Source organism: Nematostella vectensis, chromosome 14 (genome assembly GCF_932526225.1).
Source record: "Nematostella vectensis chromosome 14, jaNemVect1.1, whole genome shotgun sequence".
Lineage (NCBI taxonomy): Eukaryota > Metazoa > Cnidaria > Anthozoa > Actiniaria > Edwardsiidae > Nematostella > Nematostella vectensis.
Window position 1 is genome coordinate 3,410,045 of NC_064047.1, and position 21,605 is coordinate 3,431,649.

General features: G+C 42.1%; 1 protein-coding gene across 1 annotated transcript; it reads left to right on the forward strand.

Annotated features, from left to right (window-relative positions):
• The first annotated feature begins 5,633 nt into the window (after positions 1-5,633).
• On the forward strand, positions 5,634-20,872 carry LOC5501043 (utrophin). Its single transcript, XM_048721961.1, has 16 exons — positions 5,634-5,828; positions 7,562-7,623; positions 8,441-8,539; positions 8,858-8,935; positions 9,658-9,750; positions 10,146-10,243; positions 10,623-10,700; positions 12,023-12,236; positions 12,542-12,633; positions 13,360-13,516; positions 14,001-14,182; positions 15,009-15,156; positions 15,461-15,772; positions 16,152-16,334; positions 17,344-17,490; positions 19,980-20,872. Exons 1-16 carry the CDS (start codon positions 5,753-5,755, stop codon positions 20,229-20,231), a joined length of 2,271 nt encoding a protein of 756 aa, XP_048577918.1. The 5' UTR covers positions 5,634-5,752; the 3' UTR covers positions 20,232-20,872.
• The last annotated feature ends 733 nt before the right edge of the window (positions 20,873-21,605 follow it).

Below are 21,605 nucleotides of genomic sequence, written 5' to 3' on the forward strand. Positions count from 1 at the left end.
TTATTACATTTTACAGGGTTCTTTTTAGTTTAAATTCTTACTCTTGAAGAACTTGCTTAGAAATGTAATTTTGTCTGTTTTTCAACAATATTGCATCGTGTTTTCCCTCTTTTTTTATTAATTAAAGCCTGCTTTATTACTTACGACAGAAACATTGCTGAGAAGATATAGAAACCAAAACTAACTAGAAGGTTTAGAAACCAAAACTAAAGCAAAATATGCTTATCCTTTTTACTTTGCATTTTGATAAGTCTAGCTTTGAGTGTGTTTCTTTTTTTTTTAAGATTTCTGTCTTAAAGCTCTTAGTTTTTTGGGGAGCAGTTTCATGATTCTTCTATTCAAACTTGATCTAAGCATGGATCCCACAGAAAAAAAATTATTAGCCTTTTAGATTCAAAACTACGAAAATTCCAGGCTGATCCATCTCCCCTGCCGTGATCAAATACCCTCGTTAAGTCCACCGCATTGACATATTTCAAACTAAGCATCAACCCTGCCGTGATCAAATACCCTCGTTAAGTCCACCGCATTGACATATTTCAAATGATCCATCTCCCCTACTTCGATCAATTACCCTCGTTAGTCGAACGCGTTGACACATATTATAAGAGCGTTCACGTTGACCTGTGCAACGCTCCTAATCAAAATTGAAATTAAATTAATTATGCTTTCCTATTTTTTAGGACACGATTGGGTTCAACCTAGCCGGTCTGGAGTTCATGAGACAGGAAATGGAAGCGGGGAAAGTGTCCTTCTTCACGGGCGCTGAGGATAAGCTCAGAAATATACGCAAGGAGCAAAAGACAGTACGACACGTATTCACTTGACCTCTGAAGACGGGCAGTATAAACGCATCAAGCTTACCCGGATATGCACGAACCTGAATATCTTGACCATACAAACAGTGGTCGTTCGACACCAGCAGTACGAGGCTGCGACATGTATTCAGTTAACCTGGATATAAAGGGCAGTATGAACATGCTTAGGTCACCTGGATTTCGCAAGAACCTGAATATCTTGACCACAAACAGTGTGTACCCGACCGTGTAAAGCCTAAATATTTCGACTTGTATTCAGTTGACCTGTATATATCGTCAGTGTTTGCTTCCTTAGGTCACCTGAAACACGCAAAGACCTGAATATCCTGACCACAACCACTGTAAGACTATATGCCACAATCTACAAAATACAATGATTTCGCCTTGAAGACAAATCAAAGCTAGCATGAATTGATAGAACATGCCGCTTAGAAAAACTCTTGAGATCAATCGACTTTATTTCATCTTCATAAATGTACAGATGGGCGTAAATAAAGATGAGAAGCCTACTAAAAGATGGATAATTCAGAGTATAGGTCCCTTGTGAGGCACACATATTGGCTTTGTTTACTAAGCCAAACGAGACGAAAGACTAGAAAGCCGGTCCCACTTCTGCAAACGTTAGTAGTAATAAAGTAATAAATGATTTGTAGGAGAACGGGACTAGACTAGGAGTGATTTTCATTTGACATCAAATAAATAAGACAACACGGGATAGCTGGAAGCTTATCTTTTCGCCCATCCCCTCCCCAGGGGATAGCTGGAAGCTTACCTTTTCGCCCATCCCCTCCCCAGGGGATAGCTGGAAGCTTACCTTTTTGCCCATCCCCTCCCCAGGGGAAAGCTTACCTTTTCGCCCATCCCCTCCCCAGGGGATAGTTGGAAGCTTACCTTTTTGCCCATCCCCTCCCCAGGGGATAGCTGGAAGCTTACCTTTTTGCCAATCCCCTCCCCAGGGGATAGCTGGAAGCTTACTATTTCGCCCATCTCCTCCCCAGGGGATAGTTGGAAGCTTACCTTTTTGCCCATCCCCTCCCCAGGGGATAGTTGGAAGCTTACTATTTCGCCCATCCCCTCCCCAGGGGATAGTTGGAAGCTTACTATTTCGCCCATCCCCTCCCCAGGGGATAGTTTGAAGCTTACATGCTCGCCCCCCCCCGGGGGATAGTTGCGAGCTTACCTTTTTGCCCACCCCCTCCCCAGGGGATAGTTTGAAGCTTACATGCTCGCCCATCCCCTCCCCGGAGGATAGTTGCAAGCTTGCATTTTCGCTCATCCCCTCTCAAGGGGATAGTTGGAAGCTTACCTTTTCGCCCACCCCCCCCCCCCCCCCCCCAAAAAAAAACGTTTTAATTATTCAACAGGGAGGCCATGGCGCCCAAGCCGTGAAGGGAGGTCTTTGGTCCTGAGACCGCTGACCAGTGATATTACAAGCTCAACCAAGCCATATACAATGGCGTTAAAAGCTTGCCCTTTCGCACTACCAATCGCTTTCTAGGTCTCTCTTAACTCTCCGACGGAACTGGATGCTGTCTCAACCTTAGTATTTTTGCTAGGATAGCGGATAGATACTTTATGTCTAAAACAATAGAGCACAAGTAGCTTATTAGGCTTTTGTGTACCCGCAATCATCAGAGGATTTAGGTGTTTGGTTTGGTGTTGTACTTGCTTTTGGGTTAGTTGCGGTTACTGCTGTTGGACAATTGAATGCGATATCGCGAAATTGTTGACCAAAATAGCTCGTTTGTAGAACTTTTTGGTTGAATAAATGAAATGATGATTCTAATCCTAATTTTTCTTTTGCGACGTAGAGCTCAAACACACATCTTATTCTACTTATTTTATTTCTTTTCAGTTTTCAGCATTTATACCCATCCCCAAAATGTAATGATACAATTTTTGCAATTAGCATTTACTTTTTTCAGATTTATTATTACATTTTACAGGGTTCTTTTTAGTTTAAATTCTTACTCTTGAAGAACTTGCTTAGAAATGTAATTTTGTCTGTTTTTCAACAATATTGCATCGTGTTTTCCCTCTTTTTTTTATTAATTAAAGCCTGCTTTATTACTTACGACAGAAACATTGCTGAGAAGATATAGAAACCAAAACTAACTAGAAGGTTTAGAAACCAAAACTAAAGCAAAATATGCTTATCCTTTTTACTTTGCATTTTGATAAGTCTAGCTTTGAGTGTGTTTCTTTTTTTTTAAGATTTCTGTCTTAAAGCTCTTAGTTTTTGGGGAGCAGTTTCATGATTCTTCTATTCAAACTCAAACAGAAAAAAAATTTATTAGCCTTTAAGATTCAAAACTAAGAAATTTCCAGGCTGAGCCTTGAATTTGGACGTTCCGATAAAATAGGAAAATAAATATTCTTGATCACAATTTCCTATCCTTGGTATTTTTGGGTATTGATGATTGGGCCTGTCTGCTTAGCCCGCCATATGTTTATGTCTGAGTAACCCCCCCTGGGAAAAAGGATATCCCAGAACAAAAGTGTATCCACAGTTGCCCGATTTCTTCTCAGGAATTTCCTTCCCATTAGAATAATGACGATATGAATATCTAAAGACTATCTTATTCCCAGCCCTTAAACAATGATATTCTAGCTTTGAACAGCCCTGTAAAAAATGGCGACCAAAAAGCCGAGGATGCGATCAGCAGTTGTGGCTACCATTATGGCCAAACAGACCTCGCGATTTTCATCAGGTAGACATGGAGATGGGGAGGTGGAAATTAAGGTTGCGTACCCCTTATTATTTATGATACTTAACATTTTCTCAAGCCCCATTTTGACCGATGTTTATAATCATTTAAAAACCGGAAATTGCGAAAAAAGTCACATTTTAGTGGAAGTGTTTTCTCGATAACAATTTGGCACCTATATCTATTGTCCACCATGTTCAATTGCTAAGATCGCCAGCATCGAATGAGTATATATAATAGCTTTTTTTATAATGGGGTACTTTTATCTTCTCTTTTAGCATTTATTAGTTCCAAGTGCTTTATCTCCATCCCCCCCTTCCCGGAATTAATCAAATAAATATTTTGTTTAAGGGGGTACGAAACTCCGACTACCTTATTCTGCTTAATTTTTGCGCGCACTTAAATTGGCGGATTAAAAAATTCGCGAACTTAAAGACTCGCATAAAAAAAGACCGCAAACTTTGATCCCGCGAAATTTAATGGATGCAAAAAGCCCGTGTATTGAGATCTTTTATTGAGGACATGTAACGGTACCCTATAATGGCACGAGAGAACATAAGCACTTCTCCGCATTACTGTAAGACTGACTTTTTAGGCGGTTCAAATTCAGCAACCGCCAAAAAAGTCACTTGAACATCAAAGTCGCAAAATGAAATCCCCTGAAAAGACAAATTTTCACCGCGATCGCGAAATTGAAAACTCGCAAAATGTGCTAAGAAAGTTTTCGCGAAATTTAAGATGCGCGAAAATAAAGACGAATAAGGTATCACCACCATTTGACTTTTGAGGGGGGGGGGGGGGGCTTTTTTGAAAAAAAAAATATCCTGCACCAATTGGTGATCAAAAAATATCCTACATCGGTAAAAAATAAAAAATTCTTGCACGCCAAACGATGCTTTGAAAAAATATCCTGCGCCACCCACCCTCAAAAGTTAATTGGTCGGCCCATAAACGGTCTCGGAGTGCATTTTAAAGTCTCCATCATTTTAAATTCATTACTGTGTTTTAAAGCTAATTGTAGGTTGTGACATGGTCTTTATATAGCCCCCCTCCCACCCCTATTGTAATCAAGGAATACCTGACTTTAGGAACTACTATCTTAGCAGGATCCTGAAGGGGGTCCAAATCCCGGCCCATTATTATTCTCGCCGGTATCTATACTGTGATATATGATACAGGGGGAGGGGGGGGGGGGGGGTGAGCTGAAAAGAGGGCCTAAATTTAGAAGGGTTAGGAGTCTTAGAAAGTGAAGTCTGCTAAGAAGCAAGGTTTGAAGTTTAATGCTATTAAATATATAGATTGACAACGTTTTCAGCATAAACAAGAAGAGATTTGAAAAACCCCGTTCCCGTTGAAGCATGTTCGATTCCCGTTCCCGGTAGACAAATCCCGTTTTCGTTAAACCCCTTCAGGACCCTCTCATAGGGGGCGACCGTTTGCCTTTTGGGGGGGGGGGGGGGGGGGGATGGATAATTTTCAACAACAAAAATATCCTGCACCAATTGCTGGACGAAAGAGAAATATCCTGCACCGGTAAGAAAAAAATTCTTGCAAATGCTTTGGAAAAATAAAATATTCTGCGCACCCAAAAAAGCCTCCCCCCTCAAAAATCAAATGGTCGGCCCCTTCCCCCATCTCGACTATTACATTCTTGCAAAGAGGCATGAATGTGGCATAAACTGGAGAGATTGATCGACATATTTGCCATTTAATTAATCAAAAACTTTAATCAGAAACTCTAGTGTGTGCTGCCTCCTTGCGTGTGAAAATTGTGGAAAATTTTATTTATCGAAAATATAAATGACTCTTTGGAAGAAGAAATCGGACATGGCTAAAAATAAATAATATCAGGCAAAATCATATGTCCTATTTCCAGCTTTTTATTTGCTTAATTTCTACAAATCTCGACCCTGCTCTCACGTTTTTATTGAAATTAACAAAAATATTAGGCGTACTAAGAAAGATAAGAAATTCGAATAAGTTCAGCTATCTATTCAACAGGAAATTGTAAATTGTTATAAGTCAAGCTAATGGTATAAACCGTTGTCCTCTAAACCTTGTCCATCAAAGGACTCCAAAAAACCCATTGTGATTCAAATGAAGTCGTGCTTCGTCACATGTTTAGCATACCCTGGGACCAGCAGAGCGGAATCATGTCTGACGCTGCTTTCTACTCGAACACAACACGCTGAAAATTACACTTCGTTAACTGACCTTGCAACAACAATGAGCGGTGAAGATGAAGCAGAGTTGAACAGAAAGGAGTCGATTCGTATGAAACAATACATGCTCGATAAAGCGGGTAAGATTCGGATAATTCGGCTAAAGTTGGAAGACATCACTTTATTGACCTCAAAGAGCTTGTAAATTTCACGTAGTCTTTTGTTTAAATCATCTCTTGGGGTAAGTTTAAGAATTTCTATCCTTGGGTTTAGCTTAAAAATCTAACAGTATATTAAAGGTAACTGAAGTGATATTGCAAACTCGGTTGATCCTTTGCTTCCATTCAAATTTTATCGCTTAACTTATAATTACTTGATAAAAAAAATACTTATATTAAAAAAAAAAATAATGTACAGAGCACTACGTCTGATAAAAAGGTACTAGTAAATTAATTTTCACTTTTTTTAACCTATTTTACAAGTAGATGAAAAGATATTGTTTTTGTTACGTCAGCTACATTAATAGCAGGAATTGCCTGTTTTCAAAACTATATTTGGTCGAGGTTATTTCCTTATTTTCTTAAACATTTAAAATCTATTCAAATTATAAGTCTTAGCTTTGATTTGAAGTTCAAGGGTTCTCGGCACAAAAAACTTTGTGATAAGGATAAGTTTTATTTATTATTATTTTTATTATTATTATTTTTTGCCTACAGCATTCTCTAAAGTTAGTGATAGACTGGTAAAAACGTCTGTACTTCATGAATACAAACAAAAAACAACACATTAATTTCGTACTGATGATCCGCTGTTATATCTAGAATTTAAAATTAAATAATTGAATGGTAATAAAATTTAAACAGAAAAAAAAGGGAAAGTTGTTATTTCGCAAACAGTGCTATTGTGACATAAACGAATTTTTAAATTACTTATACGTATCTTCATGAAAATTGTGTGTTTAACTGTGAAAATTTAATGTAAATAACGCATTTATTTTAAAGTGACTGACGTACTATATTCTAAAGAACCCAAAGCAGTTATGGTTATTGAACAAAGTTCAATCGCTTGATCCTTTTGCATAGCAAATAACGCAAATTTTGAAATAAGATTAATGGCTCTATCATTGCCTTTTTGGATTTTACAAAAAATATAACCGCGGACTTTTATCAAATTTAGAAAATGATTCTGAAATAACGTTCTCCTGAGAATTACTAAGATGAACACTGACGAGAAGAGAGAAATAGTCAGACTACGTCAAGAATTTATTTTGAATTTTGTATTCGCACGCTTAAGTGAAATATTTCTATTTCGGTTTTGAGAGACAGGCGTAACTCGTAAGTGCCAAATTACTTCATCCGTTCAATAATAAAAAAGATTCATTTCACGCCACAGACCTCTAAGCGTGGCTGTCCAGCAATTGTAGATGATAGCCTATGGGGGCGGCATAGCTCTGGAATGCGTGACATTTACGCACTAAAGTCACGCGCGACAGTCACGCATTCCAACAATTGTGGATGATAGCCTATATGGGCGGCATAGCTCTGGAATGCGTGACATTTACGCACTAAAGTCACGCGCGAAAGTCACGCATTCTAGCAATTGTGGATAATAGCCTATGGGGGCGTCATAGCTCTGGAATGCGTGACATTTACGCACTAAAGTCACGCGCGACAGTCACGCATTCCAACAATTGTGGATGATAGCCTATGAGGGGCTGCGTAGCACTAGAATGCGTGACATTTGAGCTCGAAAGTCACGCGCAACAGTCACGCATGATAGTCACGCTCTAAGTTTGAGAGCTTCTTGAACTAAATATAAACAAGCCCAGTCTGATTTGTAAATTTAATGCTCGAATGTTTTTTTTTTTTTTCAGGAGAGCGGGAGAATGCACACAGAAAGGCTTTCACAAAATGGGTCAACTCCAAACTTGCAGATGTACGTATGAGAGGTCGCCTATAAATCTGGGCGAGAACATTGTTTTATTCAGTTTTCAACAGCATCATCTACACACATGCTTCGCACCTCCACTCACAACACCTTACCAGGCTCCATCCTTGCCTTAATACCTTTATCTATACAGTCTCCTGCCGTTACTTAGTTCTTTTTCCCAATCAAACAAAGTAAATAAAAAAAACCTCAGGGGTACCCTTATCAGGCATTGCGGAGGGGGAGGGGCTGGGGGTGCCGTGGCTCAATCACCTTTTGCGACAGAAACAAGTCAAATACTTTTGATGTATTCCTTTTTCAATACGATAATTTTTCAATTGTCAGCCAACCCACTTTTTGACATGCTCCACGGTTCCTGCTAATGAGCTCAGTTACATCATTTCATACCTCCCCTCTGAGGTCTTTTGTATCTATTACCCCAACTCCAAGAAGTTTTCCTTTGTTGCCTTGGTACCGTAGTGAGAGCTCCCCTGACAAACAGCGCCATCCCTACTGTAGTTTAAACCCACTCCACCATACTGTGACATCCACCATAAACTCATTTTACTCCATTAGCATCTACCCTCACTGATAATAGTCTTTGTCCCCATATCAACTTACCCCCACTAAGATATCGTTCTTTGTCCTCAATGCATCCTACCCCATCTAAGACATCTTTGCCCTCATTGCACTCTAACCCCACTAAGATACCGTTGTCCCCATATCGCCCACTAAGATACCGTTGTCCCCATAGCAACCTACCCCCACTAAGATACCTTTCTCCCCTTATCACCCTATCCCCACTAAGATACCGTTGTCCCCATAGCACCCTACTGAGCCCTGCACCATCAAGGACGTGGTCACTGATCTTCAGGACGGAAGAATGCTTCTCAACTTACTGGAAGTGTTGACTAGAAAAAAGCTGGTGAGTTAAACACGTTTGTCATGCAGAGAAACCCCGTAAAGGCTGTTTCTCATCGGGAGGCAAGCGCATGCTTAATACAAGTAGGTGTCGGTCAAACACAGTCATAGGCATCATATAGGAAAAGGATAGTATTTGACGGTCCTTGAATAAAGGAATGACCCATATTCTGGATTCCATGGGGGAGGGGGGGGGGGTGCGTGGGCCCCTGGGCCTGAGTGTATGGTATTATTGTTTGTCCAGATACAAGATTTCAACCACCATAGTAAAAGCTTGAATTTAACTGACTTGTGGATGCTTTTCAAAAAAAATTCTTTTCAGAAAAAGGAGAAGGGAAATCTGCGAGTGCACAAAATTAATAACGTTGAGCGAGCTCTGGTCTTGCTGGACGAGTGCAAGGTAAGGGGACTGGGAACCATCCTCTCACTCTTCCTCTTAGCTCGTGTGTCAGGCCCTTTTATCCTTCCCTATGAAGTATATACCGGGAAGCGATCGGGCTATCTCCCTCTACGCCCTGATTTTTTTTTGCATTGGCCTGACGGAGTGCGTTGACAGTGAAGGGAAAAGCGTATGGTTAACAGGTTAAAGAATGCCAATCATCCGCTCCATTGTTATTGTTTGTCATTGAATATACAATTCGCAAGGAAACTTCAAAAAACAATCTATGAATGAAGTCTGACATGCTATGGCAACCCAGGCTACCGCGGTCACAAAAACAAAGGCTTTAAAAAGCTCGCTCATTAGATAGCAAGAATTTAAGTTTGGAATAGCAGAAACGTCTTAGCCATGAGGCCCCTGTCATGCGCACTGAAACATTGCCTAGTTTAGGCTTATATCAACCAGATAAAAGGTGGTGTTGATCTATCAAAGAATCGCCAGCGATGATATGTGTCAGCATACCCACCTCCTAGTAATTCCTTGCTACGTGCTTTTCTGTATTATCGTATTACCCAGCTCCTATTAACTACTGGCTACTTGCTTTTCTGTATTACCGTATTACCCACCTCCTAGTAATTCCTTGCTACTTGCTTTTCTGTATTACCGTATTACCAAGGAAGTCAAGGGAGTGATTGTGTCTCGCCTCGCCTCGTGTGTATTGATTGTTTATGGTTCTCTATCAGATAAAATTGGTCGGGATCAATGGATTTGATATTGTCGACGGAAAGCACAGAGTGATATTGGGACTTCTGTGGAGTATTATACTTAGATTCCAGGTGAGAGGGACGGCCGGCCAGACGTAAGAATAGCCGGACGGACAAACAGAGTGACACATAACGAAAGATTGACTGGGAGAGACAGATGGACGGACGAATAGTCAGAGTACCAAGACTGCCAAGCAGACACATGGACGTTCAGTCTGAAAGACAGACACAGGGGTGGTTAGTCGGACAGACAGATAGACAGACAAACAGGCACACACGCAGAAGAAAGGGCAGATAGAGAGAGAGACAGGCAAGCAGAGCAACAACAGTAACCTGTGTAACCTGTGACATCCAGAAGGGGCTGATAACAAATTGCTAATTCTTGAATAAGACGAACAGGCAGACAGACAGACCTGACAGTCTACCGATTTACTTTGTCACCTGGGTAACGGTTTCCATGGTGGCAGGTTGAAGAGGTGATGCAACAAGAAGTAAACGCAGAATCGGCAAAGAGCTTCACGATAGAGAAACGGCTGCTTGAGTGGTGCCGTGAGAGACTGGACGGGTAAGTAACGCAATACATGTAATGTCACACAACAACAAAAAATGGTTGCTGGTGACATAGCGCGCGCGAGATGAGATAATTTGCATTCACTCTGTCTGCGCGGGACAGAGCTTTTGAGTGAATGATCATATTGCGATCACATGAGAATAGCTGTATCTTTATACTACAAGGTCGCAGCACGTGAGATAAGGGGGGGCACAATATAAAAACATTAAGAAAAAATTTGAGCACAGCCACGCCCCTATTGGTCTTTTCCTTATAATTTTTGAAAATATTGGGGGGAGGGGCGTGCCCCAGTGCCCCACCCCCTGCTACGGCGCTGTGCTAACAGTGCATGAACAATATCAGCATTATTCCAACATATTCTCTTCGTCCGCAGCTATGATGTGGAGATCAATGATTTTTCCTCCAGCTGGCAGAATGGTCTGGCTTTTAGCGCAATCCTGCACTCCTACAAGTGAGTGCATATCAAACATATTCCCCACGGATAGTGTCCTTTGTACGTATTGTCTTATATGGGCATTGATGCCCATATTTAGAAGAACTAAAGTTTTCCCGCTCCCTGATCTCCAGAAAACATGGTGAAAAATACTGATTCCTGTCAGTTTGTGACTCGAGGCAAAAATGTGTCAAGAAAACTTGGCTTAGTCAAATCTTTATCTCACTAATCTTGAAAATACCTTAGACCCAGGCCTCCAAGAGGTTGGCCGAGCGAGTTTAAAAAGGTCACCCAAATATTGATATGCATTTACGACAGGGGAGTACTTGGATATTAGCGTGAAACAGGGTATTGGCAGTTCCTTCATCTCAGGGGTTTGTGTTTACACCAGTCTCAAATGAACCCAGGCAACCCCTTACACATCAAGCAATTTTCATTAAAAAAAACCCTCGGTTTTCATGCTCGTCGGCTAATTCTTTATCAGGACATTGAAAAGCATATCTGAGAGGCCTCTTCGATCTTTGCTGTTGTTTCCTTTTTTTCTTCGCTTTTCTATCTCTAGTTAAAGTGTAAACTGAGAAATAAAATTGAAGGAATGTGTATTTGCTTCGTTTTTGCTGGCCGGCCAGCAAACACGCCACTTTCAAACAGCCCTAGACGCGACATTTAGTTGGTAACCGCGCTTTTTGAATTTGCGACCGCGCTTTGAGGTAGTTAGTTATTAACTGACCTGACAGGATCGCGAGTCGCGAAGGCCGAAGCCAAGCTACCGAATAAAACCCTTGTTTTAAAAGAAGTGTTGATAGATATACGTATCCTATTGCGACATTTGGATACCTAAAATGCTTACGTGATTAAATTTTACAAAGAAACGATCAAACACGCAATTGAGCAAGAATGTATAGCGTCACTGTAACGGTCCTATTGAGTGATGGCGGAAGCGCGGCGAACTACCTACATGACTTCCGAGGCCTCTTCGATCTTTGTTGTTGTTTCCTTTTTTTCTTCGCTTTTCTATCTCTAGTTAAAGTGTAAACTGAGAAATAAAATTGAAGGAATATGTATTTGCTTCGTTTTTGCTGGCCGGCCAGCAACGCCGTCTAGAACAAGAGGTCTGGACACTAACGTTCTAGAATATCACAGGTCTCCCGCCCGCGCCTGCCCCAGAAAACGACATCATATTTAATCCTCGGTGTCAAGAGCGTATAGTAGCCATCGATTTTGTCCTAAGACGAAAATATGAGGATGCATGTCTCCCTATAATGAAGCTTCAGATACCCACCCCCTATTCCCTCTGTTGCTTGTATTTATATAATTTTTTTCGCGTCTTCCATCTGCAGTCCTGAAGCGTTTGATTACACCGAGGTCAAGCAGATGGGCACTACAGAACGACTAGAGCACGCGTTTCAGTCAGCGGAGGATGGCTTTGACGTGCCCCGGATTTTGGACGCGTCCGATGTGAACGTCCCACGCCCGGACAAGAAGCTGATCATCTTGTACTTGTCAAGCATGTATGACAAGCTCGAGGCGGCCCGGGAGAAGAACGATAGCCAGGTGCGTGACATGTTGCGTGACAATAAATACTTTTATCGCGTGGCATGCTGCGTGACATGTTTAGTGTAAAAAATACACAACATTTTACCGGAAATTTTGCGTGATGACATATTGTGTGACAATGAATACTCAGCTCAATTTCGCGTGACATGTTGCGTGGAAGATAAGTGAGAAAATAAACGTGACAAAAACACTATGTTGCGTGACATGTTGTTTGATATTAAACAAATGTTGTGTGACAAAGAAGGGTGGCGTGACAACAAGCTTGGCGTAATGATATACTTAAAAATGATTTCTGACATCAGGTGCACGAAGAAGAAGTTGTGGTAAAGGTTGATGAAGAAGTGGAGAGTGCGTTACAAGACAGCTGGGATGAACTGGATGCCAGACCACACAGGTAGCCCGCATACCACACAGGTAGCCCAAACTTCTTGATAACCAGACAGTGACATCTTCATTGCTTGACTTTGTAACACAACACAGTAATCGTCACGGTCACGTGACCAGCGTTACGGGCTATATGATGATAATTTAACCTTTTTTCGTGACCAAGCTTTTAAACGTTAGGAGCGTCACAGGGGGTGCTAACCGTTTTATTGTAAGATCAGATAAAGCAACATACAGTGGAACCTGGATTTTACAATGAAAAAAATGTATCGTAAAATCGAGGTATCGTTTCAAAGAGGTCCTCGATTTTATGATATCAAGGAAAATCCATTGAAAACATCGCTGTTGCGAGGTCGGGTTAATTATCAACTTTTACAAAATAATATTGTAACTCTACTCTCTGTACGACTGTAAGTCTGCATTTAATAAGATCTGTCAAGTAAAAAAAACATTAACAGTACTGTACGTGTGTGGTATCTTGAGTTTTTCTCTCTTTGTTTATAAACAGAATCAGTAATATCGTTGTATCGAGCTCAAAATTACGCTTGGTAGAGCAGATTTGTATCGTAAAACCGAGTATATCGTATCCAATATCGTAAGATCGATGTAATTTCTTATACATTTCACTGTATTTACGCCGGGAGAAAGGAATGTCATCGTAAAATCGAGGTTACCGTTAAATCCAGTATCTTTAAAATCCAGGTGCTACTGTAGTAACGCACTATCGGTTTCCCAGGTCACGTGAGGAGCGTGACAAGGCAAATAATGAGTTGACCCGTAAGCTGGATGACCTCGAGGCAGCGATAGACGATGCAGAATACCGCAGACCAGTCACTAAGGACTCAGATCTTCTCGAGCTACCATCATGTAATGCACACCTCAACAGACATAAGGTATCACGTGACCTTTACCAAGCTGTGCTTCATTTGCTTTGCTGTTAGTTTGGTTTAATAAAAAATATTAAAAAAAAATTAGAATGGATATTATGCCTTTTCGAATTGTATTCTTCATCGTCTTTCATTAGCATCCTTACTTTTATCCTGTTGTGGTGATGAATGCGATCATCATTACTATTATTCGTCATTATCTTCATTATGTCGTCGTCATCAATATATTCATCATTGACATGTCCATATCATCATCATCATCATCGTCGTCATCATCATCGTCATCATCATCATCAACAGGAGCACAATTATTGACCCCATCAAAGCCATCATCAAATCATAATCATTATCATCGTCGTCGTCATCATCATCGTAATTATCGTCATAATCATCATCACCGACATCAGCACAATGGTTGACCTCATCTTTATCATCAAATCATTATCATCGTCATTACCATATGAGTAAAATTTTCCTACTTTTCCAACAGAAATACGTGGTAACCCTGGATTCGCTGAATAAGTGCGCCAAAGAAGTGATGGACGAGGGGAAAGTCGTCATCAACGATGGCTACATCGACGAGGACAGAGAAAACTACTTTGTTCAGCGGATGAAAGACACAGAAGAAAGAGTACAGACGTTACACACAGAGGGATACGCAAACAAGGAAAAGTGAGAACACGCATCAGACGAGCTTACCCCTTCGTGATTACATGTCACGCGTGACACAAAACAACAAACTACTGCGTCACGTAAGAAGTATGTTATGCGTCACGCAAGACATCGTGTTGATGTCACGCAGGACAATGTCATGCGTTACCTGAGAGAAATAGCCCAATTTCTAGTTGGGCTTACAGACTAAGGATGCATAAATATAGTGTAAACCTCAACTCGACAAATTTCATGCGCATACCAGCGAGAATCCTCTGGAACTTGGAACAAAACAATGCAAAAACCTGTGAATACTACATGACCACGCTAGTATTTGCAATCGATTCAATTAGACCGAGGCTTTCACTGTATTTATGCGTCCTCAGTGGCTATCACCAGCAGGCACAGTGGAACTCGAAACTGGACTATTGTCCTGAATCACGAGAGATGGCACGTGACATCAAGCGTGACACGTCGTATAACCGAAAGTATTCCTTTTACCTCCCAGCGTTTTTATTAAGAATTACAACCTTTTTGCAGGCCCATAGCCAGCATTTCGAGCGGGGGGTTCGTTTACCCATTTAGCAGACCGTTTTCCTCATGGAGTTAGTCCTAAATCACAGTTGTACTTAATTTTATTTCTTAAGAGCGGACCTTCCAGTCGAGTGGGGGAGTTCTTCCGAACCCTCCGAGCTCCCCCTGAATAAGGGCCTGACTTGTTATTAAAGTTTGTTTCAGTTAAGCAACCATTTTTATAATGTATTGCAAAATCAGATTTGACCGTCTTAGATTGATGGCGAAGAATACACTTGAAACTCGAACTTTTTTTGTTGATTTGTACTTGAAGAGTCGCGACGGTCTACATGATATTACTGAAGCAGCAGCTACGCCGTATGAACGAATGGGTATCATCAACCGAAAGAAAGATCGCACAAGACGTTCCACCGATCGGCCATGATTACGATACGATAAAAGAACAAGCCGATGAACACCAGGTGACTTTTTTTAGCTTCCTTATACTCTCTCTCTCTCTCTCTCTCTCTCTCTCTCTCTCTCTCTCTCTCTCCTCTCTCTCTCTCTCTCTCTCTCTCTCCTCTCTCTCTCTCTCTCTCTCTCTCCTCTCTCTCTCCCCTCTCTCTCTCGTCTCTCTCTCTCTCTCTCCTCTCTCTCTCTCTCTCTCTCTCTCTCTCTCTCTCTCTCTCTCTCTCTCTCTCTCTCTCTCTCTCTCTCTCTCTCTCTCCCTCTCTCTCTCTTATATATCATGTATACGAGTAAGACGTTCACACATCTCATTTCCAGAAACTTCATACAGACATCGCTGACCACTCAATGTTGCTCATCATGTCAGAAGTCGATACATCGGACCCAGCCCTCGACCAAGAAACTCGGACACAGCTCAAGTCTGCCGCTAACCGCTATACCGCGCTGTGGGACTGGTCCGAGGCCCGCAAGGCACGGCTTGGTGAGGCTTTAGGAGACTGGAAGAAGTTCAGGGACGAGGAGCTGTTGTTGCTGAACTGGTTGGCACAGAAGGAGAAGGTTCTGAAAGAGATCAGTAACACGGACCTGATGGATTGCGAGGAGGTTAAAAACAGCGAGAAGACCCTACAGGTAATGATGGAATGTATGGTAGATGATGATGGTGATGATGATGGTGATGGTGCTGGTGATGGTGTTGATGATGATTATGACGATGACGATGATGATGATGATGATGATGATGTTGATGATGATAATGACGATGATGATACTGATATTAAATATGGTGATGATGGTGATGATGATGCTGATATTAATTATGGTGATGATGATGATGAATGACGAGGAGGCTAAAAACAACTAAAGACAGGTATGGTTTATGATATTCATGATAATGGTGATGATCATGGTGATGATCATGGTGATGATCATGGTGATGATCATAAAAAAAGATCATGTAAGATAATATTCTAGAACAGTAACCATTGTTATACGTTGATTTCTGCTCCAGGACATCGAAGAAGAGCTTTCTGCTCAAGAGGAGCGCCTGGAAGCCTTGCACCGTTATGGCGAGGAGCTCATGCAGAAAGCAGCAGACGATGACGCGACAGTTCACGAGATTGAGACACAGCTGAAAGACTTTGACGAGTGTTGGAATGACGTCGCAAAGCAAGTCATTGACCACAAGGAGAAGGTATTAAAAGGCCCATTTACACGACAGGATTTTGACATACGACTTTAAGTCTATGATTTTCCTTCAAGAGATTTCGTCATTTTTGTACGATTCATTTATTGATGCTTTGCTCATAACCCTACTACGAGTCGAGAGTCGCGTGTGTCAGTCGTACACACGGGGGTGCACCCCCCCCCCCCCTTTGGCGTCCAAAAAGTGGGTCATTTCTTATTAAGAAATCTTTAAATACTGATTTTCCCATACATACCTATGACTGCGAACCTCCCCCCACCTTTGGCGGCCAAGAAGTGAGTCATTTCTTATTAAGGAATCTTTAAATACTTATTTTTCCATATGATATCTATGACTGCGCCCCCCCCCCCCCCCCCCCCCCCTCTGGGCGGCCAAGAAACGGGTCATTTCTCAGAAAGGAATCTTTAAATACTGAATCGTAGGTCAAAATCGCGTAGTGTAAATGGGTCTAAAATGCCTATCAAAGCAGGGGCGTATCCAGCCCTCCCACCACCCCACCCCCTTCAGAAACCTGGGTCCGCCCTTGCAACCAAAGATTTCTTTACTTTTTTAAAGCAATTCGCCTTTTGCATAGAATGCGTAATGGGTGAGTTCAGTTGGCTCCTTTAACATTATCGCCAAAGATTTCTTTACTTTTTTTAAAGCAATTCGCCTTTTGCATAGAAGGCGTCATTGGTGAGTTGAGTTGGTTCCTTTAACATTCAGTAGATTCTCGGGAAAAATTGTTGTTATTCACGACAAACAGCTTAACATTCTACACCTTTTTATCAAACTTTCTGACTTGAAGTCTTGAAGAATCTTCAAGGCGGCCATCTTGGACAATCTCGTTTCCTGAGCCCCTGACCCCTTTTTTTCGGACGGCCACAAAGATCGCGGGCTCTTTGGGCTAGATTACCATTTTGGAGACCTGAAAGCACGTGCTTTCACCTCTATGTCAATGTCCATATACCGATCTTTTCTAAGATCATTCCTTGTAACTTGGGTTTTGTTATGTTAGCTTTCTAGCGCTGGTAAGAGGATAACAGAGATGCGGGCACACATGAAGGAGGTCAACGATTGGATGGATGACGCCAACAATATGCTCACGGATATAGCTGCTGACCCGGATCAGGACGAATACAACAGGCTCAAAGACAAACTAGAGGTGCGTTTAAATATGACTTAGTGTTCGTTCACACTAACACGGATTCGTTTGGATCCGTATACTTTTTGATACGTTTAGGCCTTCCGTTTACACTAACACGCGCTGGATCCAGCGAATCCGGATACTTTTGAAAACGTCGTCGAAAGTGAATCAAAATGAATCCGTATACTTCGTAGTGTCCGTAGTGTGGACGGTCGAATCCGTATCAAAATGAAAACGATGGCGGTCATATCGCAGGCGCGCCTGCGTCACCCTGTACCTTTCAGCGTTTTCAAACGTTTGACTCCGTGTTAGTGGTAGTTAGGAAGGCTGGATCAAGGCGAACACGCTGCGAAAACGATAGTGTTGACCCGAATCAAGTGATGCGTTTTCGGCGAAACGAATCCGAATATTTTTGAACCCGTGTGGACGACCCCTAAGAACATGACATCTCCGCTTTAGTTCATAAGTCGTAAAACGCAAACCTTCAAGTATAACCCTGTACCTGTATCCCGCAAACCTTTGGTGTATAACCCGCAACCCGTTGGTGTTTAACCCCCGTAACCCGCATCCCGCAAAACTTTGGTGTATCATCCACAACCGGCAACCCGCAAACCCCTGGCGTATAACCCGCAACGCGCATACCGCAAACCCCTGGTGTATAACCCGCAACGCGCATACCGCAAACCCCTGGTGTATAACCCGCAACGCGCATACCGCAAATCTTTGGTGTACAATCCGCAACGCGCATACCGCAAACCCCTGGTGCACAACCCGCAACGCGCATACCGCAAACCCCTGGTGTATAACCCGCAACGCGCATACCGCAAATCTTTGGTGTACAACCCGCAACGCGCATACCGCAAACCCCTGGTGTATAACCCGCAACGCGCATACCGCAAACCCCTGGTGTATAACTCGCAACGCGCATACCGCAAACCCCTGGTGTATAACCCGCAACGCGCATACCGCAAATCTTTGGTGTACAATCCGCAACGCGCATACCGCAAACCCCTGGTGTACAACCCGCAACGCGCATACCGCAAACCCCTGGTGTATAACCCGCAACGCGCATACCGCAAATCTTTGGTGTACAACCCGCAATGCGCATACCGCAAACCCCTGGTGTATAACCCGCAACCGGCATCACGCAAACCCCTGGTGTATAACCCGCAACGCGCATACCGCAAACCCCTGGTGTATAAGCCGCAACGCGCATACCGCAAACCCCTGGTGTATAACCCACAACGCGCATACCGCAAACCCCTGGTGTATAACCCGCAACCGGCATCACGCAAACCCCTGGTGTATAACCCGCAACGCGCATACCGCAAACCCCTGGTGTATAAGCCGCAACGCGCATACCGCAAACCCCTGGTGTATAACCCGCAACGCGCATACCGCAAACCCCTGGTGTATAACCCACAACGCGCATACCGCAAACCCCTGGTGTATAACCCGCAACCGGCATCACGCAAACCCCTGGTGTATAACCCGCAACGCGCATACCGCAAACCTTTGGTGTACAACCGCACCCCATAACCCGCGAGCCGTATCCCAAAATCGTTTTGTGTATGACCCGTAACCCGCAAACCCATCCAGCAACCTAGCGCTGAGACAGTAGGGACCTTAAAGAAGGACGACGACGACGGCTATGACAACGCGATCGAAAAAGATGTTTTCGCGCGTGGCGATCGAAAATAATTGAATTGCATTGGAATAAGCAAAACATTATAGTCAGAGACAGATAAAAATAAACTAAGGACATTATTTCTACAGCAGCGAACGTAGCTAGTGGAGTTTACGGTGCAAACGTCTGTGTCCTTAATTGACCGTGAAACTTGGTTTTACGGAAAACGGCTGCAATGTATCAGACAGAAAGCATTTCCACGTGCTGCTATTGAATTCTGAATCGAATTCCATTGTTTTCTGCCGTCGTCGTCCACGTTGCCGTCGTCTTTGCTCCCACCCCCGGGCTCGAATGTGCAATTATAATTAGAACACTGCAACGCTAGCAGTCCCAAATGATAAGCCTCCTGTAAAATTGCTTATCTCTGAGCCTCAGTCGGCTGGAATGAAACTATTATTGCACAGGTAACAAGACAGTTGTGTTAAGAGATTGTTAAACTAGTTATTTGCTGTCCACTCACGTTTTCGGTGCAAAATTTTAAATTTTGTGCTATCCATAATCTAGCGAACCTGCATAAATTATTCTCGCGCTGTGATGAAAATGCTCGTATTTTAGAGCGCACACAGCTTGGTATAGCATTATTTTACGATAGATAGAAACATTTTTAGATGGAAAATTTTAGGAATTATATTTATTTTGGTTTAGAATGTGAAATTTGAATTTAGCGCTCAGAGCAATTGTCCTGACATGTTCTCTCATTGACGGCTGATTGATAACTGATTGTTCTTGAGCCCGGGGGTGGGAGGAGCTTTCCCTTTTAAAGCGGAACCTCGTGTTTAAGGGCCCTAGTATCTAAAGCATGGCTTCATCCCTCTTACAGCTGAAGTGCGACGAGCGAGGTGCAGTGGAGAAAAAAGTGTCAGGCATAGAGCGCCTGTCCTCTGACATTCAACCGCTGCTTGATACATCGTCGGCTCAGATACTTGAGGAAGAGACTGATGCGTTCAAAGATAAATGGTCCGCGACGAATTCAGCGCTCGAGAGCTTTAGCGACAAGGGGTACAGCGACAAAAAATCGGAATGCTGTCTCATGAGAATCATACGACGGAAGTTCAAATCCACAAATAATTGAACCAATCATATGTCAGACAGAAATGATCTTTATAGCCTCGCAATGATGTTTCTTTTACCTTATTTGCAGGTTGCCCTTTGGGTATTTCACATTTCACTAAACTTACTGCATTCGCATATAGGATAGACAGATCCTAAGAAACAAATTGATCTAGCGAACTCTATATGTTCTCGTAACATTACCGGTTAAAAGGGACAAAAAATATGTAACACATTTAAGATTTAAAAATTAGTTTCAAATTATATTTTTCTATCCCCCCCAAAAAATCACATCGTACTCTTTCTTAATAATGAATCAAAGAAACTAGGAATATCTTAGTAACAATAGTTTGGAATGAGAAAGAGTGAAATAAGGGAGAAAATTGACGCTTTAACGCTTAAATGTTTTGCCCATTTTACGGTTAACGGTTGAGACCCTTCTTTATTGCCTTTTTGTCAAATGTATTTCTTAAGCATATTTTATAAAGAATATAACGAACTTAAATCATTTGAACATTTCCGTAAATAAAGCTTGCAAATACAGCGACAAACTTTCTAGTATGTCTCTGAAATTGTTCACATTTTTTGCGACAAGAAATTCGTATCCGAATACATATAATAAGCGATAAAGGGAAAAATTAAAACATTAATTCTGATTGTTCACGCGCGTCTTTTGATTATCTACGTGCACTGCTCATTGTTTTCTCATCAATTCTGATTGTTCACGCGCGTCTTTTGATTATCTACGCGCACTGCTCATTGTTTTCTCGCTAATTCTGATTGTTCACGCGCGTCTTTTGATTATCTACGCGAAATGCTCATTGTTTTCTCATCAATTCTGATTGTTCACGCGCGTCTTTTGATTATCTACGCGCAATGCTAGTTGTTTTCTCATCAATTCTGATTGTTCACGCGCGTCTTTTGATTATCTACACGCAATGCTAGTTGTTTTCTCACCAATTCTGATTGTTCACGCGCGTCTTTTGATTATCTACGCGCAATGCTAGTTGTTTTCTCATTAATTCTGATTGTTCACGCGCGTCTTTTGATTATCTACGCGCAATGCTCATTGTTTTCTCATCAATTCTGATTGTTCACGCGCGTCTTTTGATGATCTACGCGCAATGCTAGTTGTTTTCTCATCAATTCTGAATGTTCACGCGCGTCTTTTGATTATCTACGCGCAATGCTCATTGTTTTCTCATCAATTCTGATTGTTCACGCGCGTCTTTTGATTATCTACGCGCAATGCTAGTTGTTTTCTCATTAATTCTGATTGTTCACGCGCGTCTTTTGATTATCTACGCGCAATGCTCATTGTTTTCTCATCAATTCTGATTGTTCACGCGCGTCTTTTGATGATCTACGCGCAATGCTAGTTGTTTTCTCATTAATT